Here is a 16,741-nt window from a genome sequence, read left to right on the forward strand (position 1 = left end):
CACCTGCTACCTATTGTCAAATTTGGTGGAGGTTCCATCATGCTGTGGGGCTGTGTGGCTAGTTCAGGGACTGGGGCCCTTGTTAAAGTCGAGGGTCAGATGAATTCAACCCAATATCAAAAAAATTCTTCAGGATAATGTTCAAGCATCAGTCACAAAGTTGAAATTTTGAGGAGAGGTTGAATCAAAATTCAGATGAATTTTAACAAATTTTAACCCGCATTTCATGCAAGTGATAAATTATCACAAAGTGAAACGTAAAAAACTTCATTCTACATTTAAATGCTTTTCTAATTTTTGCTTAAAACATAAGGAAAACGCAAAAACGTAATTCTACATTTAAATGCTTTTCTAATTTTTTGCTTAAAACATAAGGAAAACGCCTACCGTCTCAACTTTTTCTGTATCTTTCACTCAACTCTCATTTATTTAACTTCCGTGAACGTCAACGATGCGTGTCGCGTGATACAGACAGGACCTGTCAGGGCCTTTTCCTGTGGGCACGTATACAGACATAAAGTTCAACCAATGGGGACCTCATCTTGTTATATTTAGGGCGGGATTTCAGAGCTGTATCTAAGCGCGTGCGTAGTATGAAAGCGCGACAAGGGCAAAGGGATAGCAGCAAGTGAAATACCGGTTTTCAAGGCATCAGTGTCAGAAGCACGTAAAACTAGCGTTTAACTCACATTTTAATAAAAAACTAGCCTTTTCATTATTTTGCCGTAACCTTCTTCGCACTTCATACAGTTTATGATTCAGAAGAAAACTGAATTAGGTTCCACTGAAGAAACTTTCTTCACATCAGGTAAATGATCGATTCGTGTCATGTAGAGTTTCATTTCATTTATATTCCTCTTGTTGGTCGGATATAGTTAATAGTAATACATTTGTCTATATATATGGCATTTTATAGCCATATTGCCTTTAGACATTTGAATCCAAATTCCTGAACTTATCGAAACAGAATAGTAATCGTCAAGTCTTTTCTACAGTAGGTTTGTGTTCGGCTATATTGCATGGGTTTTAATAGGTTTGACTGATTAGCAACCAACTAGTTGCAATGAAACATTTCCGAGTGGCTTTGGAAAGGTATTGGTGTTGATTAGGTAGTATGTCCTAGGAAAGGATCCTTACTTTTTTTACTGTCCAGATAAGACGTCACAAATATGAATGGCACAGGATGAAGAAGATATTACACACTCAAACCATTTGTGTAATAGAGTTACTTATAACAAGTTTTTAATTTTAAATACGCCACAGAAAAACTAAGAGGTTTATTCAAAATAAAGTTTAATGTTTAGTCCAATGTGACACCGGAGTAATCTCATTACTGGTCCTGTATTTTTATGGAAAACGTCTTTATTGAGATATTTTAAAATGTTGCATTTTTATACTTAACAGTAGTTATTAATATATAATATGTATATAAAAAATTAATCTGAGGTTTACATTAAGAGTGCTTAATATGTACGGATATTCAATCAAATGCAAAACAGTAAAAAATATGAAAACGCTGAGACCCATCCTCCGAAACGTAAGCATTATGCGTTTAATATTTAGGATTATATTTGACAGGTGAATATCTAGCTACCATGCAGTTGCAATGCTGTTGGTTTATTAATAGATACAGCCGTGCAAATGTCACAGTAACCGGCGTGGAGAAGATTCTGTTTTAAAGGCTCTGATAACATTCACTAAATTCTGAGAAGAAAACTGTTAAAGATATAGTCTAACAAATGAGTTTATCTTTAAGATGCAATTTGTAATGGTAGTGTTTAATTCATTTTCCACACACTTTTTGAACAGACAAAGTACTCACTGAAGGTGGAACAATTTTTTTTTTTTTTGTAAATTTTCTTATAGAAAGCCGGTGATAAAATTAGCATTGATGTCTGGTTAATGTCTCAACTGTACTTGATTATTTATTTTAATACAATTTCACGTTGTTTTGCTCAACAAAATTATGGAATACTCAAACAAAGGAGCCATGAATACACAATGATACACTCAGTAAGTAAAATAAATTAAATAAAAAACACCTATGAGCCTCACTGGGCCAACCAAAATACACAGTGAATATACCCTATGTAATAGTAGTGGTGGTTTTCCAGTTTTGTCTACACTAATGCTCCCTCCATCTAACCTTTTTGTTTGATACCTTTCTACTCTCAAGTAAATGTGTGCTTTTGCCTCAAAGATCAAAATGCTTTGGTGTGGAGTGGAATTTTAAACTCCTGATGTACGGAAAGTCACTTTAAAAGACCTAAGGTAACCTAATCAAAATAATATCGCAATACTAAATAGATGTCAGTCTCTATCCTTTTCTGCTTCCACTGCACTGAGTTGGGGGCATTGTCTGGCTTTCTTTGACATGCTAATTGCCTTACCAGCTGCACCATTCATCCTAGCATAAGAAATCCGTGGCATTGATTGCTTTTTTCAGGATGCTTTTTACTGTATTGGTCAAATATGGTCCTGTTATTTCCTTCATGTCTATTTTGCTACTCTGGTGGTCCCTTCACTCCCACAATCTTTAGCTAATCTTGTAACCCTTGTTAAAGTTTTATACTTGCAATGATAAATTTTATTCAGGTGTTTCCACAATATGAAAACTTTTTACCCCTTTTTTGGCCTTTGTTGTGTTGGTGATTCTGTCAGTTGTGTGACAATGCTATTAAAAAGTTTATTTCAATTTATTGGCAGTGTGATGTACTTTGTATAAAACCGTGTAGTTCAATAGCTACTAAGAGTTTTTGTAATATGCATCTATTTTGTCATTAGAAGTTGGTTAAATAAAGGTATTGTCATTTAAAATAACCTTTCTATAATTAGATCAGTAGTGGTGTGTTAGTTCAAATGCAGGAATTCAGAAATCATTAAAATATGCAGGTACTAATGCTGCTGGAAAATTACTCCACCTATAATTATTCATTTCTTTATCACATATCTTTCTGTTCTTTATAGGCAAACTGCAATGTTGTTTCTTCTCCTAGTGACATACTTTAGTTTCAAAAACTAACAACCACTGATAAACAGGCCATACCATAAGTTAGAGATATCAGTCATAGTTTTTTCCATTCAATCTACATTTTCTTTTTTTGCCAGCATATTTATGTGTTTAGGATGTTGATAGTTCTTAGACTGTTCTCTCCATTAAAATTTGTGAAATTGCTGATAATGTTACCAATGAATCCAAAATGTATACTCACTTTTTTGTCAGTCAAATGTACAGATTAGTACAGCGAAAACTTGGAAATGTGCTTTCAGTCATTTATGTCTTCTAAATTAGAACTAAATCTCAAATGATATTCAGGTAACAATCTCTAACACATAATATGATCATGGAGTTGACATAAACTACTGCTTGCTATTTGTTGATTTACTTGGAAATGGGCAATAGTGCTTAAAATGGTACATAAGTAGGCTTGACTTGAGCATAGTGGTTTTCCTGCATATTAAGTCTTAAAAATATTAAGCTATCTTTAATTTTTGATATAGGCAAATCTATCTTTATTTTTATTTATATTAGTGAACAAGACATTCCTCAATTCAAAGTATAAATAACACTTTATATTATTTTAAAACACAATATTTAGTACAGTTTTATAGAGTAATACACAAACTAGAGCAAGGTTTTAATTTCCTTGTAGAAAAACAAAAATGGATGTCTAATAGACTACATGCAGTATATTATTTAAGAGTTTTGAACCCTTACAAGTAAATACTGCAATACAAAAGTTGTTTCTTTTATCTAAATGGCTTGCTGGGGATAGGCCCCAGCTTCCCAGTGACTCTGCTCAGAATAAGCAAGATTTGAAAATGGTTGGAATGGATCATTAAAAACTATCAGGATGTTTCTGGGAAATCCTAGACATGACATATTTAGAAATAAATAATAATTTAGGGTAAATGGTGTTTAAAAAAAATCTGGGACACATTGTGTCAACAGACTAAGCACCAGAAAGTAGTCTGCACTTTTTTTTTTTGTTTTGTTTTTTTTCTTTATTTCACCTTAAACAATTTCTTGTGTTAGGATTTTGTTAATTTTCGCATACCCCTTGGGGTCAGAGCGCAGGGTCAGCCATTGTACAGCGCCCCTGGAGCAATTACAGGTTAAGGGTCTTGCTCAAGGGCCCAGCAGAGTAGGATCTCTTTTGGCAGTGACGGGGATTCGAACCGGCAACCTTCTGGGTACCAGCACAGATCCTTAGCCTCTTTTTGTACAATCAGTTACAGCAACAATACATTCTAAATCTGTTTAAAAGCCTTTCATTTTTAGATTTTTATTACAATAGGTAATTTTTATTTTTAGAAACTGTACACACATGTTGCAGACCTAACAGTGATAGCAGATGTTTTCTACTCTTTATTATAGAGGCTTTTTTTAAAATTTTGAATAAACATTTAGATTATCTTAATAGAAAAATGTAAATAATTGAAACAATTCTAACTAAGTCCTGTTTTATTTTCTTTCTTTTAGGTTTTATTTACCCACAAAAGAACCATTTGTTCTTCACTGGCATTTGAGCTGTGTTAACTCTATACCAGCCCACTGTGCCGGGAAATGACTGAGAAAACATCAGATTTTCTACCTAAGGTTTTATTGTGAATCTGTGTGCCAACGCTGACGGGTTTTCCAGTGAATGGCGCTGCAGGTTGTGACCCTCCGAGGCTGGACAGGAAAGCTTGGTGGTAAAGGGGATACGTTTAACAGAGGTTTTAGTAGGCAACTTCTAAACTACAACAAACGGAAAAGGGGACATTTTAACTATAGTTGGAGACAGAAAAAGGTAGGTATTTAAGAATCCTCTTCACAAAACTTAATCTGTTTTCATACTGTTGCAAAATAGAGATTGGTAATGAAAGTTCTGTTCCTTTTTACTTACTAATGACTGATATGACATGAATACTGGTAATATTAAAGGTCAAGTTTATTATAACGTATCCAGATTACATTGAAATTCTTACTTGCATATCTGACCAAAATGCCACATATCTCTACTTTCTGGTATCATAGTCAGTAAATACAACTAGTCAAACATGAACCTTCCTGTGAAACCTCTGGATTCTTAACTTTTCAAAAGTGATTTTTTTCAGCAATGTTGTTAAGTGTTAAAGATGCTTTAAACTGTCCAATTGCATGTTACATGCTATTAAAAATATCAGTACACAGATATATCCTTCAGGTGTTTCATGTCCAGGGACTTTTTTAAAATTAGGCCTGAACCTGTTCCATTGGCTGTTCACGGCATGATGAATTTTTACATCCCTTATGAATCATTGTGCAAGCTAAATTTCCAGGTCTCCACTTTAAAGAAATAAACAACAGAAACACGTTAACACTTGGTCTTGCAAATACTGAGCTACCTATTTCAAATATTTGAAAAAAACACTAATAGTAACCAGCAGTGAACATCTCTGAACCCAAGTTAGTTGTAGTCCAGCAATTTTAAGGTGAACACCTTACTGTTTAATGTTTTCACAATACATAATTAAAACTTGTTTAGTGATTTAGAATTTCTGGCTTCTACAAACCTCAATTCCAAAAAAGTTGGGACACGGTGTAAAATGTAAATAAAAACGTAGTGCAATGATTTGCAAATCTCATAAGCCAATGTTTTATTCACAATAGAACACAGAAAACATATAAAATGTTTAGACTGAGAAATTGTACCATTTTAAGAAAAGAATAAGGTCATTTTTAATTTGATGGCAGCAACACGAAATGTTGTCCCATTCTTGACTGATATAGGATTCTAGCTGCTCAACAGTCCTGGGTGTTCTTTTGTTGTATTGTTTGGTTCATGTTTTCAATTGGTGGAAGGTCTGGACTGCAGCAAGGCCAGCTTCAGCACCTGGATTCTTGTACTATGAAGCCTTTCTGTTGTAATAGATGCAGTATGCAGATTAGCATTTTCTTGCTGAAATATTCAAGGCCTTCCCTGAAAAATATGATTTGTCTGACCACAGAACATTTTTCCAGTTTGCCTCACTCCATTTTAAATGAGCTTTGGCCCAGAGAAGATGGTGGCATTTCTGGATCATGTTTACATATGACTTGTGTGATAGAGCTTTCACCTGCATTTATGAATGGGATGGCAAATTGTGCTCACAGACAGTGATTTCTGGAAGTGGTCCTAAGCCCATACAGTGATCTCCATGACAGAACCATGCCTGTTTTTAATGTAGTGCAGCCTGAGGGCCTGAAGATCATGGGCATCCAATATTGATGTTTGGTCTTGTTCTGTGTGCACAGAGATTTCTCCAGATTCTTGAATCTTTTGATGATGTTACATACTGTAGATGATGAGATATTCAAAGTCTTTGCAATTTTACATTGAGGAACATTATTCTGAAATTGTTCCACAATTTGTAGATGCAGTTTTTTGCAGATTGGTGAACAGCTTCCTATCTTTACTTCTGAAAGACTCTGCCTCTTTAAGGCACTCTTCTTCTACCCAGTCATGTTACCAATTAACCTAATTAGTTGCAAAATATTCCTCCAGCTGTTTCTTTTTAGTATCACTTACTTTTATAGCCTTCTGTTGCCCCCATCCCAACTTTTTTGAGATGTGTTGCTGCCATTAAATTCAAAATGAAGCAATCTCTCTATTTAAAAAAAAAAATCTTAGAAAGAGAAGAGATGTGATTGTCTCAGAGACACTTTCACGTCCCACAAGATAACAAGAGCTTATGCAAAGAGATTTGGAAAAGTCCTGCGTGGTTATGTCAGGCACATTTCTTGTAGAGAGAAAGAAACGATATTCACTCACGGGCAGTTATACGTTGCATTGTCACAATGTAATTCCAAACACGGAATCAAAATTCAATGTGATAATGATGAAAAGGTAAAAGCAAAAAGAGATCAAATATATAGACATAGGTGATATGACAGAAGTGTGCTGTGCGGAATACAGATCACGTGACACGGCAGCAGCAGCAAACCAGTAGCCCCCTAGTATTTTTTATGAAATAGTAAAATGTCTCACTTTCAACGTGTCATGTATTTTCTATGTTCTGTTGTGAATAAAATCTGAGTTTATGAGATTTGCAAATCATTGCATTCTGTTTTTATTTACATTTTACACAGCCTCCTAACATTTTTTGAATTGGGGTGGTACTTCCTACTGCCTAGAAGTTAACTGACATGTGGAGTGTACTGTTTTCTTATAAACTCATCATAGGCCTGTGGCAATTATTACACAATTACCTGGGGCCTCATGTATAAACTGTGCGTACACACAAAAAAATTGCATAAGAACGTTTCCATGTTCAAATCGTGATGTATAAAACCTATATTTGGCATAAAGCCACACACATTTCCACGGTAGCTCATACCCTGTCGTACGTAAGTTCTGCGCTTGGTTTTGCAGACTGGCAGCACCCAGCGTCAAAGCAGTGCTACTGTTCCTGTGTGGTTACCCTTTCTTTTTTTGATCCACATCCCTGACACGGCTTTATAAATACACTGAAATTAACCGCATATTGTTTATAAGTTTAATGCATCTGATTGTAATTAATCTGTAACAATATAATGGTCCACAGAATGGTCAAACTATTCCAAATACCATAACTGCTTTAGCGTTGTTACTCCTACTGCACCTTCTTCTTTCAGCTGCTCCCGTTAGGTGTTGCCACATCGGATCATCTTTTTCCATATTACTCTCACTGCACCACTCGGAGTATTTATATCACTATATCTGAGTGTGAATCACAGCTGTACAGCAGCTGATTGGAAAGAGAATTATCAGTATACAGCATCAAGCACACGCTGCCTCAGCCGTGCTGTCTATTGAACTGTTCTCATATGACAAACGCTTCAGAGCTTTTCCTGTACTGACCTCGCAGTTCAGAAACAGTTTCATCCCAAGAACTCTAAATGTCTATTGAACTGTTCTCATATAACAAACGCTTCAGAGCTTTTCCTGTACTGACCTCGCAGTTCAGAAACAGTTTCATCCCAAGAACTCTAAATGTCTATTGAACTGTTCTCATATAACAAACGCTTCAGAGCTTTTCCTGTACTGACCTCGCAGTTCAGAAACAGTTTCATCCCAAGAACTCTAAACGCACTCAATCAGTCCATCAAGTGCTCCTTGTAGAACTGTTTGTACTTATAAGTACAATTACCTCACTGTAAACTTGCGATACAATTATAATATTGCACAACCTGAGCCACTTTATAAAGTGTGTATTTACATATGATGATGATATCATTTTTAAGATTAAATGCAGCAAAATATGTTATACAGATAAAACTTTAACTTCATTTAAATAATCTATATTGTTAATAATTAAACATATGATGACACGGTGCCGCTGAGCTAGCAAGCCGCTGGCGCTCCATTCACGGATTGTTCCTGCCTCGCACTGTATTCTTGCTGGTGCTGAATCGACACTGGAAGGATAGATGGATAGAATAATTAAACACGTACTACGAAGATATTTCAATGTTCCTTAAAAATTTTGAAGAATCTGCGTTCTAAGCTTACAGATGGCTTAACGTCTATTACAGAGCTGATTGTGTGGCGATTGGGTATTTGGAGAGAGAAAAGTAAGGACAGGAATTGGAGGTTAGTACGTTAGTACTTTAGTTACGATGGGATTGAGAAACTAGTAAATTAAACGATTTTAAGATGTTCTACTTTAATGACAAAATAAACTACGTGATTAAAGTGGAAATTTAGAAATTAAAGTTGACATTTCGTGCTTTTTTTCCCCACTGTGTGCCTTTTTTTCTCTGTACCCTAATAAGCATTCTTATGACACTCAGACGGTGGACTACGACTCACCTTTTCACAGCGACTTTGATATGTGACAACTTCTTTTTTATTTCGGGCACTGTGCGACTTTGTGAACTTGAGCTTTCGAGTTTCTCCGACATGCTATGTCACTCAATCAACTTCTTTTTGTTGTTTATACCTTCACTTGGTATTCGCTGAAATTCTTCTATTTTCCTCTCTTGCTTTTGCCATTGTCTTTTCACAGAAGGCTGAGCTTAAGGGCTATTTATATTGATTTGCATATTCAAAGAGGCATAATTCTGAGAGGAGTTGGGGTGGGAAAGCAGGCTTGTGCACATGAGTTACTTTTCACGCTGACCAGGATTTATGGAGCAGAAGAACGTGGAAGTTGGCGTTCGCACAGATTTATGCATTTGGATTTTTTTGTGCGTAAGCACATTTCCGCTTTTGCGCTTACGTCATGTTATAGTGCGAATTCTACACACGGCGTTATGCATGAGGCCCCTGATTGTGATTATTTGATCTGACCACTGTTTTTACAATTTTGCATTATCCTTCTTAGCTACAACACTTTTACATGTTTTTTTTGAGAAAAAATTTATTTTTTGGCTTCCAAAATGAAATTTTTATTAAATATTTCTTCTGTAAAATGTGCAAAACACAAAGTACAAAGTCAGAAGTGTAAAAAAAATATAATCTTTCCATTACATAAAAAACTCTTGGGATGAAACTTTTTCCTGCGACAAGATGGGATCTTTAGAAGAGAAACAGATAGACACTTTGGAAGAGAGACACTTTCACATCCCGTGAGACAGGCACGTCACGTCATACTTACAACCTTTGTAAGCAAGTCCCGCGATACACATGCAGAGCAGGTAAGAGATAATGGAATAAGGAAAATTCGAAAGGCTCAAAAAAATGAGTGAAAAGACCACATTAGCACAAACAAAAGGAAAATAATACTCAGAGATAAAACAGAAAAGCGAAACGAGGACAAAAGGACAGGTGCTGTAACGGCTTTTAAACGGTCAAAGCGCAGCCAGAAATGCCGATCACGCAGAACACAAGCAGCAGCAAGCCAGTAACTGATCGAGCAAAGAGGAGGTAAAAAAAAAACAACTGTTATTTGTTTCTCAATGTATCACCGTTTAAGAGGGGTTTCAGAGGAGCAACCTGTCACCTAGATGTGCATTTAGCCACACTCTTCACAACTGCGCCCATGGGGGGTTAGGGAATTGGTATGTGAGTGAAGTGCAGATCACGTGGCAAAACTGCAGCAGCAAGCCAAAAGCTGATCGAGCAAAGGGAAGTTAAAATAATTATTTGTATCCCATTGTATCACCGTTTAAGCGTGGTTTTGGAGGAGCAGACGCGTCTCCTTGGGGGTGCGTCCAGCCCCCCTCTTCACAACGGTTTGAAGCACAGGCAGGAGTTGAAAGGGGTTGGCGAACGAAGCCCCCTAGTGATACAAATAATAATAATGACGAATAATAATTATGATGCTAATAGTATATATAATGTCAAAATACATCTTTTGTGTGGTATATCTGCTTTGCTGTATGGTCATTTACCAGACACTGTTCAGAATAACGGTTCATCTCAACAGCGATTCTTGAGTGAGAGGCTCCTCAACATCACTGCTTCTATCACTGTCAAGAGTGTGCAGCACTTCGGCTCCTGAAAAACGTATCTTATGAGACAACATTATGAGGCTAGGAGAAGATATGTATATACCCAGGTAACGTTCGGACCTGACACTTAAGTAAGACACACCTATACAGTTGCCCACGTAACATTCAGGACTTAACACTGTTGGCACGGCCTGAATGAGGCTTGGGTCTAACACTAAGGAGGTTAAAATGTCACAAGCTGCTTTACATCTCCTCTTTTGCATATGTGGTGATGCTTACTGCTCCTTCCAGTGCCACGACAGAATGTGTGCACACATCCAGTAAAAAAAGGAAGAGAAAGGTGTCCTGCAAATAGGAGAATGCATGCTACACATTTGAAACCACACTCCCAAAAGTTTAATCCTGTATTCAAGCTATGCACCACCCTAGTACCAATGAGCCAAAAAGCTGCTCACCCTACCAGCTATAACGGATGTGGGAAATTTCAGCATGTTGAATTAGTGGCTTGTCCATATTAAACAAATCTTTGACCATGACTAATCCTTCCAATATATTCTGACAAAGTGTTTGTGAATTTTTCAGCACAGTTTGTAGTACGTAATGTTGGTCATTTTCACTAGCCACTTGATGCCTGACTCACAATGACCTGCCACACAGGTGCATGGAGCAGTGCATAATACAAAAGTCTTGGAAAGGCTGCCACATTCTACAAGAACAGGAGGATTCAGGAATTAAGAAGAAAGAATGCACTGGTGATCTCAGTAATTACAAAGGTACTGGTAGGCCAAGGAACACCTCCACTGCTGATGACGGAAGAATCCTCACTATGGTAAAGAAACAGCCCTAAATGCCTGTCCAACAGATCAGAAGCAGTCTTCAGGAGACAGATGTGTATATGTCAGAGACTACAATCAGCAGAAGAATGTAAACAGAAGTAAGAGAGGCTGCACTGCAACATACAAACCACTAGTTAGCCACAAAAACAGGATGGCCAGATTACAGTTTGTAAAATAGTACTTAATAGAGCCTTCAGAATTGTGGAAAAAGGTCTTGTGGACACATGAGGCAAAGATTAACCTTTCTCAGAGTGATTGCAAGAGCAAAGAGTGGCAATGAAAAGAAACTGCCCAAGATCCAAAGCATTCCACCTCCTCTCTTACATATGGTGTTTTGGGGGTGTTATGACTTGGGCATGTATGGCTGTCACAGGTACTGGCACACTTATTTTCATTGATGATGCAACTAGTTGCACAATTGAATTCCTAGGTGTACAGAAACATCTGCTCAAGTTCCAGTAAATGCCTCCCAAATAATTGAACGGCGCTTCATACTACAACGAGATAAGGATCCCAAACGTACAGCTAAGGCAACACAAGGGTTTTTCAAAGGTAAAAATGGAAAATTCTTGATGGTTAAGCCAGTCACCCAATTTCAGTCCAGTTGAGCATGCCTTCAATATCCTCAAGACAAAACTTAAGAGGAGAAGCTCCCAAAACAATCGGGAGTTGAAGATGGCTGCATTAGAGGCTTGGCAGAGAATCACCTGTGAACATAACCAGCACCGGGTGATGTCTGTGAATCACAGACTTCAGTTAGTCAATGCATGCTAGAAATACGCAACAAAATACTTAATATTACTGCTTTAATATACCCACATTTGCTATGTCCTAAACATTGTGGTGCCCTGAAATGTGTGTAGAAAAAGTGGTCATTTTGTTACCAAAATGTATGCAGATATCCTTTAACTACACTCTGCAGTGTGCTATTTAATCATGTCTGAATTGTTTGATTTGTGATTTTAAACTATGGGGCATAAGGGTAAATCAATGAAAAATGTGTCTTTGTCCCAAACATTATGGAGGGCACCGTATATTAAACAAAGAAGATGCAGTATATGCTTGGTATATCATAGTACATATGCTGGAAAATTTCACTGCAATAATAACTAAAATATACTTTAAAAATTGAGGGGTATTTTCAACTGAAGTTTGTTTTTCACAAAGAATGGCACACAGTCATATTCCTTTACAATATAATGTATTTACTTTGTTATAAACAAATTGTTGTTTATAGGCAACATGACATGGCAACAAATATTTACAAACAAAAAAATATCTGCTAAATAAAGGTTCAAAATATATAGTGCATAGGTAATTAATTATACAGGTGTTTAGCTAGAACCACAACTCTATCAATAGCTTACAGATGACAATATATCGGAACTTGCACAAAATACTCTGTCTGTGGAGGAACTGGTTGTGGGTACACATCAGGGGCCTCATGTATAAATGTTGCGTATGCACAAAAATGTTGAGCTCTGCCATTTCCATTCTTACTTCGATATTTATAAAACTAAACTTTGCATAAAGCCATGCACATTTTCACGGCAGCCTCATAGCATGCATACACATGTTTCTGCTCCGTTTTGCAAACAGGCGGTATCCAGTGTCAAAGCAGTGCTACTGTTTCTGTATTGTTTCCCTTTCTTTTTTAGATTCATATCCGTGATTTGGGCTTTATCAAATACACCAAAAATAATTGCATATTGTTTACAAATTTAAGAATAGCCAAACTATTCAAAATACCATAGCTACTTTAGCATTGTTACTCTCAGTCCACCAGATGTACATCTTGCCTGAAGAAGGGGCCTGGGTTGCCTCGAAAGCCTGCATATTGTAATCTTTTTAGTTAGCCAATAAAAGACATCATTTTGCTTGACTTCTTATTACATCCATAATGGCTAATACGGTACAACACCCTAGTACTACAGACAAAAAGTATGTATAATGGTTATTATATTGTTACAAGGACTGTTTAGTATTGTGAGTTTTGAACACTGAAATATATATATATATATATATATTAGTCATTTGAAAAAGTTTGGGAAACCCTCTCAGTCTGCATAATAATTTACTCTACTTTCAACAAAAAAGATAACAGTGGTATGTCTTTCATTTCCTAGGAACATCTGGGTACTGGGGTGTTTTCCGAACAAAGATTTTTAGTGAAGCAGTATTTAGATGTATGAAATTAAATCAAATGTGAAAATCTGGCTGTGCAAAAATTTGGGTACCCTTGTAATTTTGCTGATTTGAATGTATGTAACTGCTCAATACTGATTACTTGCAACACCAAATTGGACAGGTGTGTCCAATCATGAGAAAAGGTATTTAAGGTGGTCAAGTGCAAGTTGTGCTTCCTTTTCACTCTCCTCTGAAGAGTGACAGCATGGGATTCTCAAAGCAACTCTCAAAAGGTCTGAAAACAAAGATTGTTCAGTATCATGGTTTAGGGGAAGGCTACAAAAAGCTATTTCAGAAGTTTAAACTGTCAGTTTCAACTGTAAGGAATGTAATCAGGAAATGGAAGGCCACAGGCACAGTTGCTGTTGAATCCAGGTCTGGCAGGCCAAGAAAAATACAGGAGCGGCATATGCGCAGGATTGTGAGAATGGTTACAGACAACCCACAGATCGCCTCCAAAGACCTGCAAGAGCATCTTGCTGCAGATGGTGTATCTGTACAGTAATCCCTCCTCCATCGCGGGGGTTGCGTTCCAGAGCCACCCGCGAAATAAGAAAATCCGCGAAGTAGAAACCATATGTTTATATGGTTATTTTTATATTGTCATGCTTGGGTCACAGATTTGCGCAGAAACACAGGAGGTTGTAGAGAGACAGGAACGTTATTCAAACACTGCAAACAAACATTTGTCTCTTTTTCAAAAGTTTAAACTGTGCTCCATGACAAGACAGAGATGACAGTTCTGTCTCACAATTAAAAGAATGCAAACATATCTTCCTCTTCAACGGAGTGCGCGTCAGAGAGAGAAAAGCAAACAAATCAATAGGGCTATTTTAAGTATGCGAAGCACCGTCGGTACAAAGCTGTTGAAGGCAGCAGCTCACACCCCCTCCGTCAGGAGCAGGGAGAGAGAGAGAGACAGAGAAAAACAAAGTCAAAAATCAATACGTGCCCTTTGAGCTTTTAAGTATGCGAAGCACAGTGCAGCATGTCGCTTCAGGAAGCAGCTGCACACAGAAGGTAGCAACGTGAAGATAATCTTTAAGCATTTTTAGACGAGCGTCCCTATCATCTAGGTGTGCGAACAGCCCCCCTGCTCACACCCCCCTACGTCAGCGCAAGAGAGAGAGAGAGAGAAAGTAAGTTGGGTAGCTTCTCAGCCATCTGCCAATAGCGTCCCTTGTATGAAATCAACTGGGCAAACCAACTGAGGAAGCATGTACCAGAAATTAAAAGACCCATTGTCCTCAGAAATCCGCGAACCAGCAAAAAATCCGCGATATATATTTAAATATGCTTACATATAAAATCCGCGATAGAGTGAAGCCGCGAAAGGCGAAGCGCGATATAGCGAGGGATCACTGTACATCGTTCTACAATTCAGTGCAATTTGCAGAAAGAACATCTGTATGGTAGGATGATGAGAAAGAAGCCCTTACTGCACTCACGCCACAAACAGAGTCGCTTGTTGTATGCATATGCTCATTTAGACAAGCCAGATTCATTTTGGAACAAAGTGCTTTGGACTGATGAGACAAGAATTGAGTTATTTGGTCAGAACAAAAAGCGCTTTGCATGGCGGAAGAAGAACACCACATTCCAAGAAAAACACCTACTATCCATCCATCCATTTTCCAACCCGCTGAATCCGAACACAGGGTCACGGGGGTCTGCTGGAGCCAATCCCAGCCAACACAGGGCACAAGGCAGGAAACAATCCTGGGCAGGGTGCCAACCCACCGCAGGACACACACAAACACACCAAGCACACACTAGGGCCAATTTAGAATCGCCAATCCACCTAACCTGCATGTCTTTGGAATGTGGGAGGAAACCGGAGCGCCCGGAGGAAACCCACGCAGACACAGGGAGAACATGCAAACTCCACGCAGGGAGGACCCGGGAATCGAACCCAGGTCCCCAGATCTCCCAACTGCGAGGCAGCAGCGCTACCCACTGCGCCACCGCGCCGCCCAAAACACCTACTACCTACTGTCAAATTTGGTGGAGGTTCCATCATGCTTTGTGGCTAGTTCAGAGACTGGGGTCCTAGTTAAAGTCGAGGGTCGGATGAATTCAACCCAGTATCAACAAATTCTTCAGGATAATGTTCAAGCATCAGTCACAAAGTTGAAGTTATGCAGGGGTTGGAAATTCCAAGTATTTTACAATTTTATTAAAAATAATGACACTGATTTTTTAATTTTTTTTATTTTAGGTTTTGGATGACTGCTGTGGATGTATTCCTTTCATTCAAAACTTGAATTGGTTTCTGACTTCTTCAGTTTGCTTGCGATATCAAACCACCAGCCAACTTGGGCGCCAGAACATTTATCAGAAATATAATAATGAAACATTGCAGACATGGATGAATTTGCCACAGGTTCAATATTGTCATCAGAGATTATTAAAGAAGGAAGAATGTATCCATTCTTTGAGTTGCATTCCAGATAAAGCCAAAGGTCGCTTTCATAAAACATTGATGGAAATGCAGTACCCAAGACTTGCCCACAATAGCGAACTTCTGCCCTTGCAGGCTAAGAATAATATAGTGGGAAAGTCCAAGCAGAATGAGTGTTTGATTTCTAAAAATTTGAATTTTACCACAATTGCCATTGACTACAAAATGGATGGTATTAGGATGGATGTAAGACTGTTTAAGAAGATGCCTTCCAAGGACACAAATAAACATTATTTGGACACTTGTACTTTATTTAACAATGAATATTTCTGTGGTCTGTGCCATCCTGGATTTCTATATTCTCACTTACAAGCACATCCCCACTGGGAATCGCTAATATTTGAGAGTACCCAACCCTTAAATTGTGTTGATTCTACTAGCAAAAATGAGAAAAACATGGATGAACAACTAGCTGTCATGTTTGATAAGCTGAGGATAGAGGTAAGAAAAGTAAAAGTCATATTTTTCATATGTAAGTGCTCAATAAAGTAATTCTTTCTATAACATAGTGACATCACCAAACCATTTTTGTCTGCCTAGTTTTGAGAATTTTATTATCAAATAGACATACAGTGGTGTGAAAAACTATTTGCCCCCTTCCTGATTTCTTATTCTTTTGCATGTTTGTCACACAAAATGTTTCTGATCATCAAACACATTTAACCATTAGTCAAATATAACACAAGTAAACACAAAATGCAGTTTGTAAATGGTGGTTTTTATTATTTAGGGAGAAAAAAAAATCCAAACCTACATGGCCCTGTGTGAAAAAGTAATTGCCCCCTGAACCTAATAACTGGTTGGGCCACCCTTAGCAGCAATAACTGCAATCAAGCGTTTGCGATAACTTGCAATGAGTCTTTTACAGCGCTCTGGAGG

At 37.6% G+C, this 16,741-nt stretch overlaps 1 protein-coding gene across 2 annotated transcripts in view; it reads left to right on the plus strand.

The window, feature by feature from the left end:
* Nucleotides 1–598: 598 nt before the first annotated feature.
* The window catches only part of c1h6orf136 (chromosome 1 C6orf136 homolog), a 48,953-nt gene continuing 32,810 nt past the window's right edge, over nucleotides 599–16,741 (plus strand). For both annotated transcript variants that reach the window (XM_028807949.2, XM_051920516.1), the window contains exons 1-3: nucleotides 599–808; nucleotides 4,484–4,793; nucleotides 15,620–16,303. In XM_028807949.2, the coding sequence (XP_028663782.1) occupies nucleotides 4,647–4,793; nucleotides 15,620–16,303 (831 nt within the window). In that variant the 5' untranslated portion in view covers nucleotides 599–808; nucleotides 4,484–4,646. The remainder of the gene's footprint in view (nucleotides 809–4,483; nucleotides 4,794–15,619; nucleotides 16,304–16,741) is intronic.

Source organism: Erpetoichthys calabaricus, chromosome 1 (assembly GCF_900747795.2).
Source record: "Erpetoichthys calabaricus chromosome 1, fErpCal1.3, whole genome shotgun sequence".
NCBI classification, from domain to species: Eukaryota; Metazoa; Chordata; class Cladistia; order Polypteriformes; family Polypteridae; genus Erpetoichthys; species Erpetoichthys calabaricus.